Source organism: Trachypithecus francoisi, unplaced genomic scaffold, assembly GCF_009764315.1.
Source record: "Trachypithecus francoisi isolate TF-2019V2 unplaced genomic scaffold, Tfra_2.0 Lachesis_group4, whole genome shotgun sequence".
In the NCBI taxonomy this organism is placed as follows: domain Eukaryota; kingdom Metazoa; phylum Chordata; class Mammalia; order Primates; family Cercopithecidae; genus Trachypithecus; species Trachypithecus francoisi.
Window position 1 is genome coordinate 86,377,116 of NW_022681469.1, and position 19,416 is coordinate 86,396,531.

The 19,416-nt window shown below is 33.5% G+C and overlaps 1 protein-coding gene across 1 annotated transcript in view; it reads right to left on the reverse strand.

The window, feature by feature from the left end:
- The window catches only part of DGKB (diacylglycerol kinase beta), a 774,912-nt gene that overhangs the window by 558,388 nt on the left and 197,108 nt on the right, over positions 1 to 19,416 (reverse strand). The window contains exons 5-6 of the mRNA XM_033193061.1: positions 13,586 to 13,729; positions 2,256 to 2,305 (exon numbers count right to left, since the gene is read on the reverse strand). Coding sequence (XP_033048952.1) covers positions 2,256 to 2,305; positions 13,586 to 13,729 — 194 coding nt within the window. The remainder of the gene's footprint in view (positions 1 to 2,255; positions 2,306 to 13,585; positions 13,730 to 19,416) is intronic.

Genomic DNA, 19,416 nt, shown 5'->3' on the forward strand with positions numbered 1-19,416 from the left:
GACTCAGTTTTCTCATTGGCAAAATAGCTACTCTAACTTTAACTCCTTCACAGTATTGCTGCAAAGATTAAACATGTTATTATACAAAATGCATTTATTTTGTTGTTTGCCATATTGCAAATAATCAACAAATCTTAACTATTATTATTAGAAATAGTGACAATTTTCAAATTATCATTTTCTTTCTGTTTTGCCCCCAGTAGGTAAACTGCCACACCTTAACGTTATCAAGACACATGATGTCAGAAGGTACAATTTAAACCTGACAGTGAAGGAAAAATATTGGAGCAGTAAGTATTGTGGAGAAAACCCTAGAAACGAAATCCAGACCTTTAATTACAAAAAGTAGAGACTAGTTTAACCAAAACTAAATATATTTATCTCCAATTCATTGTTTAATATTGGGACTACAGTTCTAAATATTGCTAGTAATCTGCTGTATATGCTAACAAAAAATGGCCAGAGACCAAAAAAAAATACGGACTCTTTGACTCAATTTTCAAATCAACTGCCAACCCATGGCTAAAGCCTAGTAAAGAATCATCATTTTAATTTAATTTAAAAAGAAACATTAAATAAAACAACTCTCCATTAAAATATAATTTCCATTAGTGTAGTCACAAGTGCTATAATAACATATTAAAGTATCCAAAAGAAATGAAAAGTTCTAGTGATGAAATGGCACCATAAAATGAGCAAATTTATTATGTAGCTTGGTATTTCTACTGGGAAACTGAAGATCACAAGGCACTAAAAAATAATAGCATTTGAAAAAAAAACATTTTTTTTTTTTTTTTTTTTTTTTTTTTTGAGATGGACTCTTGCTCTCTTGACCAGGCTGGAGTGCAATGGCACAATATCGGCTCACTGCAACCTCCGCCTCCTAGGTTCAAGTGATTCTCCTGCCTCAGCCTCCCGAGTAGCTGGGATTACAGGTGCCCACTACCACACCTGGCCAATTGTTGGATTTTTAGTAGAGATGGGGTTTCACCATGTTGGCCAGGCTGGTCTCAAACTGCTGACCTCAGGTGATCCGCCTGCCTTGGCATCCCAAAATGCTGGGATTACAGGCATGAGCCACCATGCCCGGCCAGTATTTGAAAAATTACTGAGACTTAAACATAATAAATCCCACAGTAACAGCATCAATTCAGAGTGATGGTCATTTCCTAGAGTAGGAGTTATATATTTTAATCTCTCTCTGGAGAAGCTGATATACCATTATCCTACTCAAAGTTACGTAAATAGGCTTCCAAACTCATTGCTTTGCTTTTAAAAGTCTATTTTAGCTGCCATAGGGTGGTCTATCAGACGACAAGAAAACCTCACTCATTTTCAGAGATCATGTCTATTTCAGTCATTATTAAATATATCGAAACATTTGTTTTTTAATAATATTAAATATATTAAAAATGGGGCACTTCAAAATTTCCATAATATGACACTTATTCTATTAATATTCTTTTATTTCCTTGATATAACAAGAAATAATATAATATGCAAAATATGTTACCAAACATAAGGTAGATTATTGGACAGAACCTGAAATGGACTTTCATGCACAGTACTGATCTGTGCACTAGGACGAAAAACTACTTTCTATTTCTCTGAAAGCTAGGAATGATTTCCATATATTACAAACAAACATTTAATTTTTCCTTTCAGTTAAGCATAGAAAGATGGTATTTTCTTATTTTTATGACTATAAGAATGTAAACTGAATATTAAATTGGATGAGATATTTAAAAAGCAAAGTTTGTGAAAGCAATCTGTAAATATATTTGCCTATTTCAGCAGCATATAGGACTAAAGATACCATGTAAAAACTGGGAAAAGAATGAGATAATTAAATTGACTTTACAAACCCTTAAAATTCTACTTATAGTCTCAAGTTTCCTTAATGCCAAATGTTACGAATAGTTTTTCCTTCATTCTAGATCAATGGTTTCAACTTAATCTTATGTTTTATTCAGACAAGGCTGGGGCCTTTCTTTTTTTACCTAACTTCAGTGCAGGAAAACAAAAAATCTTAAAAAGTCGTGTAGTGGTAGCAAAACTGTTCAGTAGAAAAACTGTAATCCCAACAGTTTCCTCAGATCACTCTCTTTCAAAGAGTCAAAAGATAAAAATGCCATATGAGTGGATGTAAATTACATTAAGTGTGACTTCTGTGGTAATAACTATACATTTATTCATTGCATTTTTCAGAAGAAACTCTTTGAAGTTTTCACAGAAAATTTGAAGAAAAAAATTACCGAGCTGTCCAGGAAGCCATTCCCATCCGTGTCATAAAGGCGAAACATAACTAGAATAAAAGAGGTGTTGAAAACAAGATTATAGGCAAATGAGATCAATGTTAGTTTAAAGTATATTCATTAACATTTAGTTTGTGTTGAAAACAAATACTAAATTCCTACCCTGCTCCAAACAATTAATTTGTGGGATTATTTCTCAAACTTAATTGAAAATGAATGAATTGATTAATAGAAATACTGGATGGCACATATAAAGTCTATTAAATTTTGTTTGTTTCTAGAAGACACTAAAAAGTACTATTATTTGTTTAAACTCTTTATTACAAGATCATTAAATGTCAACTCAAAAATAAAAGGGAAGAAGTTGAAATATTCAAATCCTGGGTATTAAAGAGCAGAGTGCATAAGGAAAAACAACTAATGTGAAATTTTTGAAATCAAGTATAATTTGAAATCAATCATTCACTATTACAAGAGCTTCGTCAAAAACTGTTTTCTTTATCTGTGAAATGAGAATAATCATTCTACCATAACACACATTTACCATGAAAGTTAAGGGAGGCTATAGATATAAAAGTGAACCGAAGGCCATAGATCACGGTACAAATAGATGCCATTGTTAGGATTGATCCCCAAGCAGTATGGGCGAGGAAGGAGGAGTGCAAAATAACAGATTCTTTCTGATGGAGGAAGCCAGCACAGAAAAATTGCATTACGATCATGGCTTTCATGGTTTATTTGTTTAAATCTGAAGTGGAGCTTCAGAGGGTAACTGATCTTTGAACTAATCAAGTAAGGAAAAGGAGAACATTGGCTCTCTGTTAGCGGATTCAGGAAAGCAGATGACAGAGGTCCCTGATGGGCCTGAGGATTCCCTTGTATAATTCACACATCCCCAGGAGGCTGTGGAAGAGGCCACAGGTGCCATTTCGAGATAAACAGAGAAGAAAGACACAGCTGTAAAAATAGAAGAATGGAAGTAAGGGTTTATCTTGAGTTTGTATAATTTCCTGAATGATCTTGATTCTGAGGTCTATAATGTTAATAAAGACGTTGATAACTAAGAGGCATAATTATATAATGACCTTGATAGTCTATCTGTAGGTGATTATTTTTGTATTTAATGGTTACTGCATTTCACCAATTCTAATATATGATTATTATTAAGATGCATAATTGGTCTATATATTGCTAAAAAGAAATAAAACGTTAGCCATATAACTATAATATTCTATTTATTATAAGATGCAAACAAATGTTAAAGATGTTAAAGTGTAAGAAAACAAATGTCTGTCTATTGACTTAAGGGCGATAATACTAAGCCAACTAAAAGACATACATATCTGTATTTATAAATCATGGTAATGATTCCCTCTCACATAGTCAATAAATAAAATAAAATGCATCACGCCTGTAATCTCAGCACTTTGGGAGGCCGAGGTGGGTGGATCATAAGGTCAGGAGATCGAGACTATCCTGGCTAACATGGTGAAACCCTGTCTCTACTAAAAATACAAAAAATTAGCCGGGCGAGGTGGCGGGCGCCTGTAGTTCCAGCGGTTCGGGAGGCTGAGGCAGGAGAATGGCGTGAACCCGGGAGGCGGAGCTTGCAGTGAGCTGAGATCTGGCCACTGCACTCCAGCCTGAGCGACAGAGCGAGACTCTGTCTCAAAAAACAAAATAAAATAAATAAAATAAATAAATAAAATGCAGAAGGAAACAGCAACATACAACATTATGCATACCTAGCATTCCAAGCGATTGCAGCGCAGCAGCAAATAGTAAAAAATATCTTTGTTAAGTGGTAAGAATTGACTGACTACTCAGAGAAAGGATTAACTACCAGGAATAAGGCAAATACCTAGAAAAGCCTAAATATATTTTAGATTGAGGGACATTTATGACTCTGTTAACCCTTACTGTAGTAAATGACTGCAAAAATGACCATTTCACGTTGCTCAAATTTGTGGAAACCCTGTTCCTATTTGTTGACCTTACTGGGAACATGAACTCAAAGAAACACACATGGGTACGATGTATAGATATTGGGCATTCATTATTGACAGTGTTTGAAACTTCTTCCTATTTTCTGGAAATCACACTTTATGAAGACCATTAGAAAATGAAAACTCTGGATACCTTTTCTTTACTAGCCTGACTTGAAGCTAGACTGTGCACATGACCCAGGCTCCACCACACAGAAGCACAGTCCTAGGTTATCAATCAGATGCTAGTGACCTAAGCAAAAGAAGTCTGCACAGAATCCATTCTGGTGATGGGAGGTGGCAGTGGTTTCAGAGAGAACATCCAGGGTTCTGGATGAGTCGGGTGTTTGGAAGAAACCATCCCAGCCCAATTTTATACTTCATTTGGTCATCATTCCTGAAGGGGCAGCCTCTAGAATTTGTTTTGTACCTCTCCCAATGATTCTGTGTGCTCCTAAATATTGCTTAAAAATAATAACATGCTTTATTAAAAACAACCAGTTAAAACAAACCTGATTCTATGTCTTTCCCAAGGGTAGTGTGTACTTAACATTGGTTTTAAAAAGGAACTTACTATTGAAATATTACACTTACAGATAAATGTATTATTTAATACATTATTAAAGTGTACACACCAATGTAACTATTACCTCTAAATCAAGAAATCAAATTCTTACTAACAAATCAGAACTCCTTTCATCCTCCTCCATCATTATTTCTTCTTCTCTCTCCAAAGACACCCATTATCTTGACTTCTACATCCCTTCTTTTGAATTGAATTGAATATGACATTTAGAAAACATTTGCCAATCTTTTCTTTCTCCTATTACAAAACAAAACAAAAAACTAACCAAAATAACACTGCTGGATTTCTAATGTGATTGTACTGAATCTATCGATCTGTTTGGGGGAGAATCTTTAAAATGCTGCGTCTTGAAATCTACAACCATGTTATAATCCTCTTTATTTAGAGCTTTAATTTCTCTCAATAATGTTTCATACTGTTCTGTATAGATACCTTTCAAATAGTTTTTAAAGATTTATTCCCAGGTATTTACTAATTTTGATTTGATAAATGGTAAAATTTCTTAAATTTTATTTACTTATTATTAGTTGGTGTCATACGGAAATACAAGTGATTTTTATTTCTACCTTGTAGGCACAGCTCTTGCTAAACACACTTATTAATTCAAGTATTTGATCTATCTGTAGATTACTGAGTAGTCTATAACAAACAATGAATTTCAATTTCTTCTTTCCCATCCTCTTAAAGTCCATGTATTTTTCTTGTCTTGTTGCCATGGGCAATGATCTCTGACACAAAGTTGAATTATACTTAGAGTAGTGGCCATTCTTGTCTTGTTCCCAATATCAATGAGAGAAACTTCAATATTTCACTTTTAAAGTTTGATGGGAATTTCCTATATATACACATTATTAGATAAATGGAGTTCTTTACTTTCTGTTACTTAAGAATTTTTGCTATTACAGTTGTTTTGCTTTCACCCATGAATAGAATACATATGGAATGTGATAAAATACTTTTATGATTTTCTTCTTTATTCTCTTAATGTGGCAAAACACATTGTTTCACTTTCTAATGTTAGGCCAAATTTAAATGTCTGTAATAATCCCAACTTGAACCTGGACATGTTATTCTAGCCACTTTACATATATAACTTTACTTGATTGCTAATATCTGGCTTCCATTCTGCTCGTTATCTAGAAAAATATATAAGTGACTTGTACTTTAATTTCTTAAATTCAATGGAAAAAGCCATGTTTCTTTCTCCCGAAAATTTGCCCTAAATATCCAGGTTGCCTTGATATTTTCCTGAAACTTTGTTCCAGTTTTCCAGTTGATTCCAGTAGGAAAGTTGGTCCGAAAATCTCTACTTCATTAGTGCCTGAAGAATCTAATATTTTAAATAATTTATTCCTAAACACATTAACAAGAGTTAATGCTGTCTATAAATTCTGTCTAATTCATCAAGGAAGAAAGTTTGAAGAGTTTTAGGCTCTAGTTAATATAATAACAATAATAAAAATATCACACATATATTGAATACCAAGTACTGTGTACTCTAAATATTACCAAGTCAAGGTCAAGGATAAAACTTTTCTTTCATCCAGGAGAAGAAAGAGAAATTCTAAGACTTTAATTTTCAGTGATAAGTCTACTTTTCTAATTTAAAATTGTAGCTAGGTAATGCAAAACACGAAGTATTGAACACACATATTTACCTTGGTTTTCTGTTGAATTACCACTATAGTGACAGTAAGAGATAAAATAGGAAGAAATCTGTAAGCAGAAAGAAAATACGAGAGCAGAAAACACTAACACAATTTTCAGGAGCTGGAGAAAATATGTACACATATATGTTGACTTAGACATCTTAGAAATATAAATTAAGCTGGTAGAGGTGAAGAAGCATAGATTTGCTTAGAAAGGTGGTGAGTTGGAAAATTAACAGATAATCTTCACAGGATTATCTGGGGTGTATGTAAGCTCTCTCCCCCAACAGAAGACTAGATCTTTGAGTTCCGCAAAAGTGAAAATGAAAGGAATTCTGGGCTAAAGGTACTCAGGAATTCTGAGTGTAAGAACACAAGACCAAAACAAGGTAATTACGTGAAAGCGAATATACCGAACATTGAAAGAATAAGTCCCTTTCCTTATCCCCAGTAAGTCAATACCATTGGTATGAGTACTCATCTATACAAGTACGACCATCAGAAAAGTTCTTTCAACACAAGTAGTTTGGAAGAAACCAACAAAGTAGGGAAGAGGGGAAACCTTAAAACTAAAAGGAAAGTTTCGATCCATGAAATACAAATAGGAACATATAAGGATCAAGCTAAGAAAAAAATGGATTCTCTGTGAAGTTAAATGCAAGAAAAATTGGGAAAAATCTCATCACCAGGTAAAAAAGATGTCCCAGATATGGACTGAAAAACATAAGAAGAAAGAAAAGAAGGTGGAAAATAGAAAAAAAAAAAAAAAAAAAAAAAAAAACAAGAAAAAATAATAATTCAGAGTTCTGTCTTGGATGTTCAGCATCCAAATAATATTGGTTCAAGAAAGAGAACAACTAAAATAAAGGGTGAAAGTGATTATCAATTAAAATATTCAAGAGCAAATGAAGAGCGCAAGTTTACGAACATAAATTTATGGTGGAGAAATTGGGAATTGATTAGTTATAGAAATAGAGAAAATGAGGCGGGTGGATCATTTGAGGTCAGGAGTTCGAGACCAGTCTGACCATCATGGTGAAACCCCATCTCTACTAAAATACAAAAATTAGCCAGGCATGGTGCCACGTGTCTGTAATCTCATCTACTAGCGAGGCTGAGGCAGGAGAATCACTGGAACCCAAGAGGCGGAGGTTGCAGTGAGCCAATATTGTGTCACCGCACTCTAGCCTGGGAAACAGAGTGAGACTATGTCTCTAAATAAATAAATAAATAAATAAATAAGAAAAATAATTAATTAAGTTAGAAAAAAGGCAGCTATTAACTCCATGGAAAATAAAATTTGTTTGGCCTGGTGAGCCTATAAAGCCTTTCCCTTTTAAAACTATATTTAAAAATAATATTGACATTATTAATATTGAATTTTCAAATTATATAGTAAGACTATTTCTTAGTATTTAAAAGTAAAGTCAGGCCCGAAGATCAAGGGAATCACTGAACAAAAGGATCTTATTTTTAAAAACAAAATAAATATATAGATATTTGGCTGCAAAAGCTTAAAAAGCCCAATGTTAAAATTATTCTGACAACATGACAGCTTCCAAATAGGGGTACCTGCTTCAATGTTATAAACTAGTTTAACCCACATTTTTCCTATTTTTATGCTCATGTAATTTCACTTTATATAGAAACAATTATATGCCCACACATGTATTTAGTTAAAAGATCAGAGCAAAGGCATATTATGCAAGATAAATTTTTATATCCCAATTTTTTTCTCTTCCAAAAGATTTGCAAGTTTCTATCTGTTTTCATAATGAATATATCCTACTATACATACTCTGGTGTTTTGCACTTACCATTATATGTTGTTGATATGATCATTATATGATATGATATGATATGATATGATATATATTATTAATATAAAATGTAAAATATATTTATAAAAGGCATTTAAGTTGGAATTTCTTTAATTCACTTTTTTCCACTCTTGTATATTTCAATACTGATTTAATGAACTTTAAAAGCAGAGTGAAAACTATCAGCTGCTTAGGTGTGTTTCTCATCCAGTATAACAGAGAGATAGATTCTCCTTTTATTCATGAGAGAAACAACAATAAAAACAACAAAAGACAGCTTTTCAAAATAAAAAGAGCCCTATAAAGTAGCTCAGAAATTATGGGTTTTAGTCATAACTAGATAAACTGGTAGTGTAATTAATAACCACCCTCTATTGGTTTTTTTTTTTTTTTTCCATTGACAAACTATAGGAAAGTTGACTAGGTGATCTTTAAGGTCTCTTCACTATTAAATTTCATTGTTTCTAAGGTTAATACTGCATGGGGAAGTAACTTTTAATATGTAGGTGACTGTTCAATCTCTGTATGTCAGTTATCTACTTTCTGAATATTTCCCTATTGATTTTCTCTTCAGTGATACATTTTAAGAAAATGTAAGATAATATTAAAAATTCTTGTTGAATCATTAATAACTTGATAAGCACAAATTCAAATGTGAATATCATGTATTTTAAAGTCAAAAATATAAAGTTAGTATTATTCGGTATCTTAAACAGTTGATGTTATTTTTATATTTTCAGGCACTCATTGACTTTATTTTTACCCATTGACTTTAATACACTTCCATTTAACTATCATTTATGAGCATCTGCCTGTTGAAACACACACACACACACACACACAGATGTATCCTATGGGAAAGAGACTATTGCAAGGGTACAAAAGAGAGCAAAATAAATCCAATTAGGAGATGGCAAGAGATTCATGATGCAGGATAAACCTCAAATGTGGACTAGACTCGATCAAATATACACTGTGGGGAAGCAGGGGGGTGAAACCCAGCAATTGCACATTGTAATCAAAGGGATGAAAGTGGAAAAGTTCAGGGTTTGTCTGATGTTAGAAAAGTTGACCCATGTGACTAGGACATGGTTTGTGCATATGTGTGCAGGTCACAGTCAAAGCAAGCCTGGCAGAGTGTGGAGTCAGATCAGTGTATGTATGCCCTTAGGGTTTCAATTTTATGCATTATGAAATCAGGAACTATCAAAGGGACTTTTTCACTCTGAATCAGAAGAGAAACAGGAAAAAAAAAGTATATTAGTTGATAAGGTTTTAAGTAAAATAAAAGGAAGTTGCAAGAACATACACTTAATGAATAAGATGATGATTAAAAAGGTAGCTGTCTGGAAAAAGAAAACATTATATGGATTAACTTTTAACTAGAAAACTAGATGAGAGAAACACCGAGCACTGAAGGCCAGCTGAGGTTTTGAGTAGAGCTACAACCCAAAGAATTATATTTTTATTTCACCAATTATCTGCCACTCAGTATAGTATAGGAGCAAATAAGTTGAATATCTGAAATTAAGTGTGAAAAACTAATTAACATCATGGATTATGAGATCAGTTCAAATTTGAAAGGATGGACAACCAAAAGTCAGCAGGCAAATTCAAGAGAGAGTAAAGTGGGCAAGGGTAAAACAGTTTTAATTTACTTTTATTTCACCTAACATGCATTTATGTGAAGTAATAAATGTGAAGGGACATATGTGAAAAAATATTAGTTTATCTAATCCTCATAGTTATCCTATGGGATAGAGACTATTTAATCATCCCAATTTTACAGTTGAGAAAATTGAGTCCTGAGGAAGTTTTAAAAATGTACTCAGATCACTGAGACAGTTAATTCTCAACCTAGGGTTTGCATTCAATCATTATAAATGAAGAGTCAAGGTTCTTAATTACTGTACTATGCAATCATTAAATTAAAAGTAGGAGAGTGAGAAGCTAAGTGAATACGGGCTGGGATCAAAGTAAAGTTGACAGTTTAGTTTTAGAATAATAGCAGTTCTCGGCAGTTACAAGGCTTGGAGTATTGTAATAGAAGTGAAGGGCTGAAATAAAATGGAGGCAAAGCCACAGGATTTGAGGGTAAAAGAGAGGTTGATGATGCTCCATAAAGTATGAAGGAGCGCTTGAAGTTAGAAGGGCAAATCAGCCCTGAGACCACGTCCTTGTTCATTCACAGGGGCGGTTGGTACTTGGTACCAACAAGGGGAGATAAAAATGGAATTCCCCACAACCCCAACACACACAGGCACACATGCACGTATGCATGCATGCAAAGCACACGTCTAAGGGTAACAAACACCTTCTACCTGATAGAGCCTTGGGACGGGGAAGTTCCTCAGAGAGAAGAATTAGGATTGCATAAAGGAAATAAAGTTGAAGACATGACTTACATGGTAAGTAGTCAATATGATTGCTAGATACTGGGAAACTGTGACTTCAAGCAAAACAAGGTACAGAGGGCTCTCGAATAACATTCTTTTCTTCCATAACATTTTGTTATAACATTGATGAGCAAAAAAAAATGGTTTTGTTATATACATTGTTCTACTTCAAGTCACAGCTTCCAAAAACCTATTGAGGATGTTAAGTGAGGACTTCCTGTAATCAGTAAAACATTTGGGAACTTTCGTTTGCTATTTTTTAATGGAATAAGCTTTATAATAAACATTTTATAAATGCCTGGCAGAAAAGACAGGCAATGGAAAGTGGTGGGAGGCACTGAATAGATTTTTAAAATATTATTTGGGGAAACAAAGTACTACTTATATAAACATTGACAACCGTGTAATTCTTTTATCTAATAACTCAGGTAAAAGTACCTAACAAATACTGTCACTATTCATCAACTCCAAGAAAAACAACTTATTTCAGGTGAATTCTTTGTGTATGTGTGTTTTCACTGGACAGAAGGAATTGCATAAGCCAGTGCTTCTCAAAATGTGGTCCCTGGAACATTAGCATCAGCATCACCTGGAAACTTTTAGAAATGCACATTTTCAGATCCCACCCCAGGTCAGCTGAATCAGATGTACCAGTCCTGCAGGTGATTCTGATGTGTGATAAAGTTTGAGAACCTCTAACCTAAATGAACGTGTGTGTATTTCTTTCTGCTTAGCTACCTGGAAATAAGATCCAAATTCAACATTGACCTGCAAAAGTTAATTTTAGGTGCTTGTTCACATGTGTCTCTGTGTTAATTATAATTGCTTTTTCTCATTTTCATTCTTTTGGTCTATACTGTATTTAATAAGTTGTAACCCTTTTGGAGTAAGTATGTATTAAACTAACCATCAATACAAATGTTTGGAGTCTTACTGAGAATTCGTTTTTAAAAAGCTGTAACTGTAAAAGAATACATGTTAGTAATTTTTACATATGCAATTTAGAAGAGTAAAAATATATGGTAAATTGTTAAGAAAGTGGATGAGGAAGAGGGATTGTTATTTAATTAACATAGGAAAGGGCCAGGCACTGGCATTAAAAAAGAAAAGGAAAACCAAACTTCGGATGATTCTGATGTATAGCCGTGGTAAGAATCACCAAATTAGAGGATATGAGAAAACAGACCGACAGCATCATGCATTTTGAAGAATTTGGTGAAAATGATAGTGATAATTCTGGGCCACAACAACAATGCCTATAAGAACCGTCTGAAGAAATGGTTTTAAAAAAAGGAAAATGCAATGCATCTAGTGTAAGCTTGAAAGAAAGCTGGGAAAGTCAAAGAAAAAAACAGAGAGAAGGGGGTTGAGAACACTAAAGAAAAGTAAATGGCAGGTCAGTTGGATGAGATTCATCACGTCTTTTTGAAAAGTGTGGTGAGTTAACATTCTTTCTGCAACTGTGGACAAAATCTATGTGGGTTCAAGGATGCACACGGAAAACTCAAAAGCATTCTTCTCAGGAATTCCACCTTAAAAGCAATATACATACAGCTGACCCAGAAATAGTTAAACTGCAAGACCAAATACCATCTTGGGGAGGATGGATGGTGCCTTTATTCATTTTCAGATGTGGAAAAAATGTTTGTCTTTATATGTTTATAATCATCCCAAACGTGCTCCTGATAACACCTGAGCAAACTTTCTCTCTGGCTGTCACTTCAATAGAAATTCACTGAACATTAATATTTACTTTGGAATGAGACAGATTTCTGTAACTTCTTAGGAATACAAAATAAATCTTGAAATGCAAATATTCAACATTTATGAATAATAAATATATATTTAAAGAATGATATTCATATGGTTTATTCATAACCTAAGCAGGTGTGACTCTTAAATAATCACATTACAGTAAATCCTTTATTGGAAGGAGAAATATTATCAAAAAGTTACTATTAAATTTAACTAAAAATGCCTACCAATAATAATTCTGAGACAGTATGATTATTTATATTTGCTTTAGAAATATTAAAGTTTAGATCTATTATCTTCACTATCATTCTGGTAGCAAGCATTCTTCATTAAATTTACCATATCCTATATAATCAAATTTATCAGATTATTGAGTAAGTTGCCAGGACTATATTTAGAAAGAGCCTCAGAGATAGAATAGATGATCAAATGATCAGATTTAGAGTAAATGCTTGAAAAATATTTTCTTATATTGCAATGAGCATAGTTAGCCACCAGAGAGAGCTCAGTCACTATATTTTGTTAAAGACAGTAATTATTTACTTTCCCTCAGCTGAATAGAAATTCTCTAGCCACCATATCCTAAAAGAAACAAAGCTATTGTTTAATGATTTATAATATCCAGTATCAAATACTATAAATGACACTTTCAGGTTTAGCATTTGAGAAATAATGTGTCTCTGCCAACAAGAGTGTTAGTGCTGAAGATTGCAAGGGAGATTTCCACTGGCGAAAAGGTGCAGGTTGCATACTTATAGGCAAGTTTCTTACTCACTAATGGGAAGGTTTCTGCACACACTAGAAATAAATGCTTTATGAAAACAACTCAAAGGCTGCTTTCTAATAGCATCTTGTTAACTCCAAAGAACTGAGGAACAGTTTTTTAAAGTCATATGACAAACATAATCAAGAAATAATCAGTTATAAATGGAACTTGATAAATAAGAACCTGAAATTAATAGATCTTAATATCTTGTAATTGTTTGATTCTCAGCAGGAGGAAATTTTTACTATTAAGCGGGGTCACTTTATTTCACAAAAAGTATAGAACTGTACTAATGCAATTTTAAGTTAATCAATATTCAGTCCTTTCTCCTGCCCCCAATGGTGATAAATAAACAAAATGAAGAAACACATACACTCAAGCTTATCCTCAGGTCTTCCTCTTTCAAGCAGAGACAGGTAACAGACAATGTCCTTCAGGTGGATTACTTCCGGGGAACTTGAATTTGCAGGAGAAGTAGTCCGGGGAGGGGTGATGGCACCTTTATTCATTCTCAGACCTGGAAAAAAAAATTGTCTTTATATTTTGTTAATTATTTACAGTGATCTCAAACAGAAAACAAATTAAGAAAAGAGAGAGAGAACACACAGGCTACATAGAAAATTATATTTTTTAGGCATAGAATAACCAAATTCTCTGGAATATCAGTATAGCAGCTAGACACAGCCTACGACTGTTGTAGATGAAGGAGAGTTCTTTGGGATCCACAGACATGGCACTGCTCTGTCACCCACTGGATGCTATTCAGGTCAGAATAATATTACCCTAGGTGAGTTGGTGCACATGTGAATGCTTGAAGACCCACTTCCCTATCCCAGCTTTCTGTGCTTTAGGTAGTGATAGCTATAAATCCATTGGGAAGATATTTAAAATGGACTTTTCACAAAATACTAAAGAAAAAAAAGTGAGTCTTTCGCAATATAATTTCTCTATTGATAATAAGTAATCATCCATTCATAAAGTCATGTATTTGTTCCAAATATTTGCCAGTACCATGAAGAAGACATCCTTTTTTACCATCAAAGGATTTGCCCATCAGTAAGAATAAAGAGAACATAAGCAAAACTCTGGATAAACATGACCGATATTAGAGAGGTAAAAACATATTAGTGGTTTGGTTTTTAAATGGTTCTCACTTTATTTCTGAATCCCATTATCTGTGTCTGTGCTATAACAAGGATATAGGTTGCTTATTACCTGTCTGGTGATAATCTAACTGAAATATGTTCACAATAACTCGTTAGTTCTATCTTATCCAGAAGCCACTGAAGTCAGATTGTGTATATCTGACAAGGCCTGAAGATAAACTCCAATTATCCCTTGAGGGATATATGACATTTTTAGAGGTATTTGGGAGAAATAACTAATGGGTTGAATGACTATTAGATTCCTAATCAACCAGAAGCTACTGTAAGGAATAATTGGAACAAAATACAGTTCTAGAACCCTGTTCTTAGCACAGATCTACCTGCGTATCTCTCACTCTAGTCTAGTTTTTCAATTTGTAACTTTCCATGAATACCCATCATCTCATCAAGACATCTGAAGATTCCCAGGCATATAATTCAATGTGTTGTGAAATGTCCCAAGTTAGTTTTATCATTGGTGATGTTGTCACTAATAAAGGGAACTATTTACTGAGTGCCTAATATGTGACTGAAATCACAGTAGGAGTTTTTTAATAAAGGGAACTATTTACTGAGTGCCTAATATGTGACTGAAATCATGGTAGGAGCTTTAACACATATTATCGCACATTATTCTTACCTGAACCCTGTGAGGTAGAGTGCATTTTCCCCATTTTACAGATTAGGGACAGTCTTACAGATTTCAATTTCCTAGAGTTTCATAACCAGCAAGACAAGTTCATCTTCTTGTTTCTACACTGGTAGCTTACAAACTATTTTTGTTCAAGGTCAATCATAAAAATGTAAGAAAAATATTTCCATCTTAACACAGTGCACATGCACACACACACACACACACACACACACACACTAGTGGGATTCATAATTGCTCGAATATTTTCTTTTCTATATTAACCTACTCCTATTCTATTCTATTCTTAAAATTTTTCTCAAAGACCATCTAAACTGAACTTACTAGCCACTAATGGATCAAAAATCACAGTTTGAAAAAAAACACGCTTTTTGTCTTTCATCCTTTTTTTTTTGAGACAGAGTCTCGCTCTGTCACCCAGGGACTGGAGTGCAATGGTGCAATCTTGGCTCACTGCAACCTCTGCCTCCTGGGTTCAAGTGATTCTCCTGCCTCAGCCTCCTGAGCAGCTGAGATTAGCAGTGCATGTCACCACGTCTGGTTAATTTTTTTTTTGTATTTTTAATAGAGATGAGGTTTCACTATGTTGGTCAGGCTGGTCTCGAAATCCTGACCTCGTGATCTACTCACCTCAGCCTCCTAAAGTGCTGAGATTACAGGTGTGAGCCACAATGCCTGGCCCATTTCTTTTTTAAATGAAGTCTTACTTATTTTAAATGTGGCATTATGTTTTACATTAATTCTACTCCTGTTTATAAAGTTATCAACAGAGACATATAATGTAAATGGACTTTCCTTCTTAATAGAAGTATCAATGTATATCTAATACAAACTAATAGTTATTTATGAACCAAGGAAGGCAGAAAATTGAAGACAATCCTGAGCTTTAAAAAAAAAAAAAAAAATGACCCGAGTAATTGAAACTAGTCAACTAAAGCTCAGCCAGCTGCAGGAATAAGCAGTTCCAACTTATGATAAAAAAAATTTGGGCACTGACCCTTGACATGACCATAACTTTCAGACTTGGAGAACACAGCTCTTAAATTATGGTCGGATAAGCTGTGACCTAACTCATCCTGCTGATGAGCTAATCCTCTTTTCCAACGTTTCCCCTTGCGGTACTGAAATGATTTAATCAGCTTGATTTAACTCTTTTATAGAAAAATTCAGAACAAAACAAAAAAGAAATAAAAGAACATGCTCTGACATTTATTTGAAAGAAAGTCAAATATATTATAGATCTTCACTTTATTTAGAACACGGCATGATCATTTGTACTTACACAACTAAGGTACACGGTGTTTAATTATCAGCTTTCAGCATACTGAACACAAACAATTGAGAATGTAAGGATCACATAATTTTGTCTTTTCTGTATGTAATGTATAAATTGAGCATGAACGTACACATATAATTTGTATTTAGCACCACGTTTTTCAAGGAATATGCTACTGTACTAAATTATTTTTGTTTGAAAAAATAAGTAATATTTTCCATTTTCTTTTCATGAAATATTGTTAACTGAACATTTAAAGCTGTATCATGTATTTATTACATGAAATATGGATAACTGAATGTTTAAAGCTGTATCATGTATTTTCTTTCCATGAAATATTATTAACTGAATGAATATTAAAGCTATATCACATATTTAATTGTGTCATAGTTTTACATTTAAATAGCTTAAAGTTTATGTAAAAGAATATGGGCATATATTCAATCTATACATTGAAGAACTAATCAACTCTTCCTTAAGTCCAATAGCAGCCAAATATGAGGGGTAAAATATATTCTTTTGCAATGATTTATAGAGGACACTGAAGAAGAAGATAAAATGTCAAAGACCTTTTATTATTATTACCTGATAAAAAGAAAATTATAGAACAGGACTTAATTTTTTAAAGACTATTCTTTTTTAAAAAGTTTGAGGCTCACAACAAAATTGAGACCGTATAGAGATTGAACACTGCTTTACATCTTTCCTTCATTTTCTTTACTAAAGCCTTGCTTATTTCAAATATCTCTCTATGTTTCACATTAATTCTACTTCTGTTTATAAAGTTATTACCCACTACACATGCATATTTTTCCCCACTACCAACATTCCCCACCAAAGTAGTACATTAGTTACAATTGGTTAAACTACATTGACATCTCATTACTATCCAATCTCTATAATATACATTAGGGTTCTCTTTTTGTTGTATATTCTATGAGTTTGGACAGGTGTATAATGATGTGTCCACCATTATAGTATCTTTCAGAGAAGTTTCACTGCCCTAAAATATTTCTACTTTATTTATCTTTGCCCTCCCACCCACCTCTGAACCTTTTAATTTCTCCCTAATTTTGCCTTTCCCATAGTGTCATAGAGTTGAAATCATACAGACTGGCTATTTAGACTGGCTTTTTTCTGTTATTAATATGCATTTACATTTCCTCCATGTCTTGCTATGGCCTGATAGCTCATTTCTTTTTATCACTGAGTAACATTGCATTGTTGGGAGGTACTACAGTTTATTCATTCATCAACTTGATTAAATTTTGAGGTGTTTAATTAATAAAAAAGCTCAGCCGGGTACCGTGACTCATGCCTGTAATCCCAGAACTTTGGGAGGCCGAGGCAGGCAGATCACAAGGTCAAGAGATCGAGTACATCCTGGCCAACATGATGAAACCCCATCTCTACTAGAAATACAAAAATTAACTGGGTGTGATGGTGCACGCTTGTAGTCCCAGCTACTTCGGAGGCTGAGGCAGGAGAATCACTTGAACTCAGGAGGTGGAGGTTGCAGTGAGCCAAGATTGTGCCACTGCACCCCAGCCTGGGCAGCAGAGCAAGACTGTCTCAAAATAATAACAATAATAATAAAAGTAAAAATAAAATTAAAATTAAAAAGCTCACAGGTTTATTCCTGCTCCCACCACCTCCCCAAGATCAGCCCACTTTCTCTTATGTTTCTTTATATTATGTTATCATTTATTTTTCTGAAAGCAGGCCCTAGTTCTCAATCTAACTCCATAGGTGTTATTTTTACACTCTACTCTACTTTTTTTTTTTTTTTTTTTTTGCCCTTTCCCTAAATCTGGCTGAAGCTCACTACTTACCTTCCTCAAATGCAGTTCACTACCCTGAAGAAAAGTCCTTTTTCCTTTTAAGAAGTTTGCACTCATCTAATGGTTATTCAGAAGCTTAGGAGACAACATGTATGGCAACCAAGAAGTTGCAAGCCAGGCTTCTTGACTACAGCTGAGATGGTAAAATGACAACATGAAATAGTAAGTGGGATCCTCTCTAACAGCAACAGCCTCTGGTGAGGAAGCTCAAAATTCTATCTTTAATTAACAAAGGTCAATTTTACCCACCCAGTCATCAGCGAAAGTCTCTCTTTATAACTAAAACGAAACATACAGCTGGACAAAGCAAAAGGGTGGGTTTGTTGGTTTGTTTGTTTGTTTGTTTGTTTGTTGGCCTCAAGTGATCAGAGCTAAATATTGCTTCAGAGCTTCAGGGTAAATATTGCAATTGAAACTTAAAGTAGTATAATCTGCAGATTCTTCTACTTGCCCTAGGCTATACTACTTTAAATATTTCATCACAAAAGTGAAGTAAATGTGTGTGTGTGTGTATATATACATATATATAATACATATATAGTGTATGTGTATATATTATAATATATAACAAAGTACAAAATAAAGTGAAAAATAACCATTGTAACTGGAGCATATTAGTCTTATTAGGAATAATTATCTTGTACTTAGCATTTATTTCTGTTAAAATAATTTCATTATATATACACATACATACATATGCATATACACATTCTTCAAAGCTTTAGTTACAAAAAGTAGTTAGCATTAGTTAAATTGAATGTTGCCTACTGTTATCGTATTTCTAAACACATGATTTTCATTATCCCCCAATCTAGACACTTCACTTCTTGAAACAATAACCTCAAAAGTTGTGTTTAATAGATAATTTTAATTCCAGCCTCAGGTTCAATTCTTAGCAGATAAGTTTGTGGTACCTGTTAAATTAGTGCCTCTGGTCCAGTTTCTTTTATTTTCAAACACTTGCAGTTCAGATAATGAAAACAGTGACATTTTCTCTATTTCTTAATGAAATAGTCAAAAACAGTAACATGAATTACATTTCTAAATTTATAAGGCAATAAAACACTAGTAATTTAGCTTTTTCTTTTAAAATATTGGTTCAGTTTACAGAAATGTATCAGATTTATTTATCACATAATATAATTACATTTCCAACATCTTTACTATTAGTCATAATGAGTAGCATAGATAATCAGAATAAAAATAGTTGATACCAGTATTATCATACATTTCATGATTTTTACACTTAATCTTTCAACTATGCTTGTTGTAGTGTATTATAATTATCTT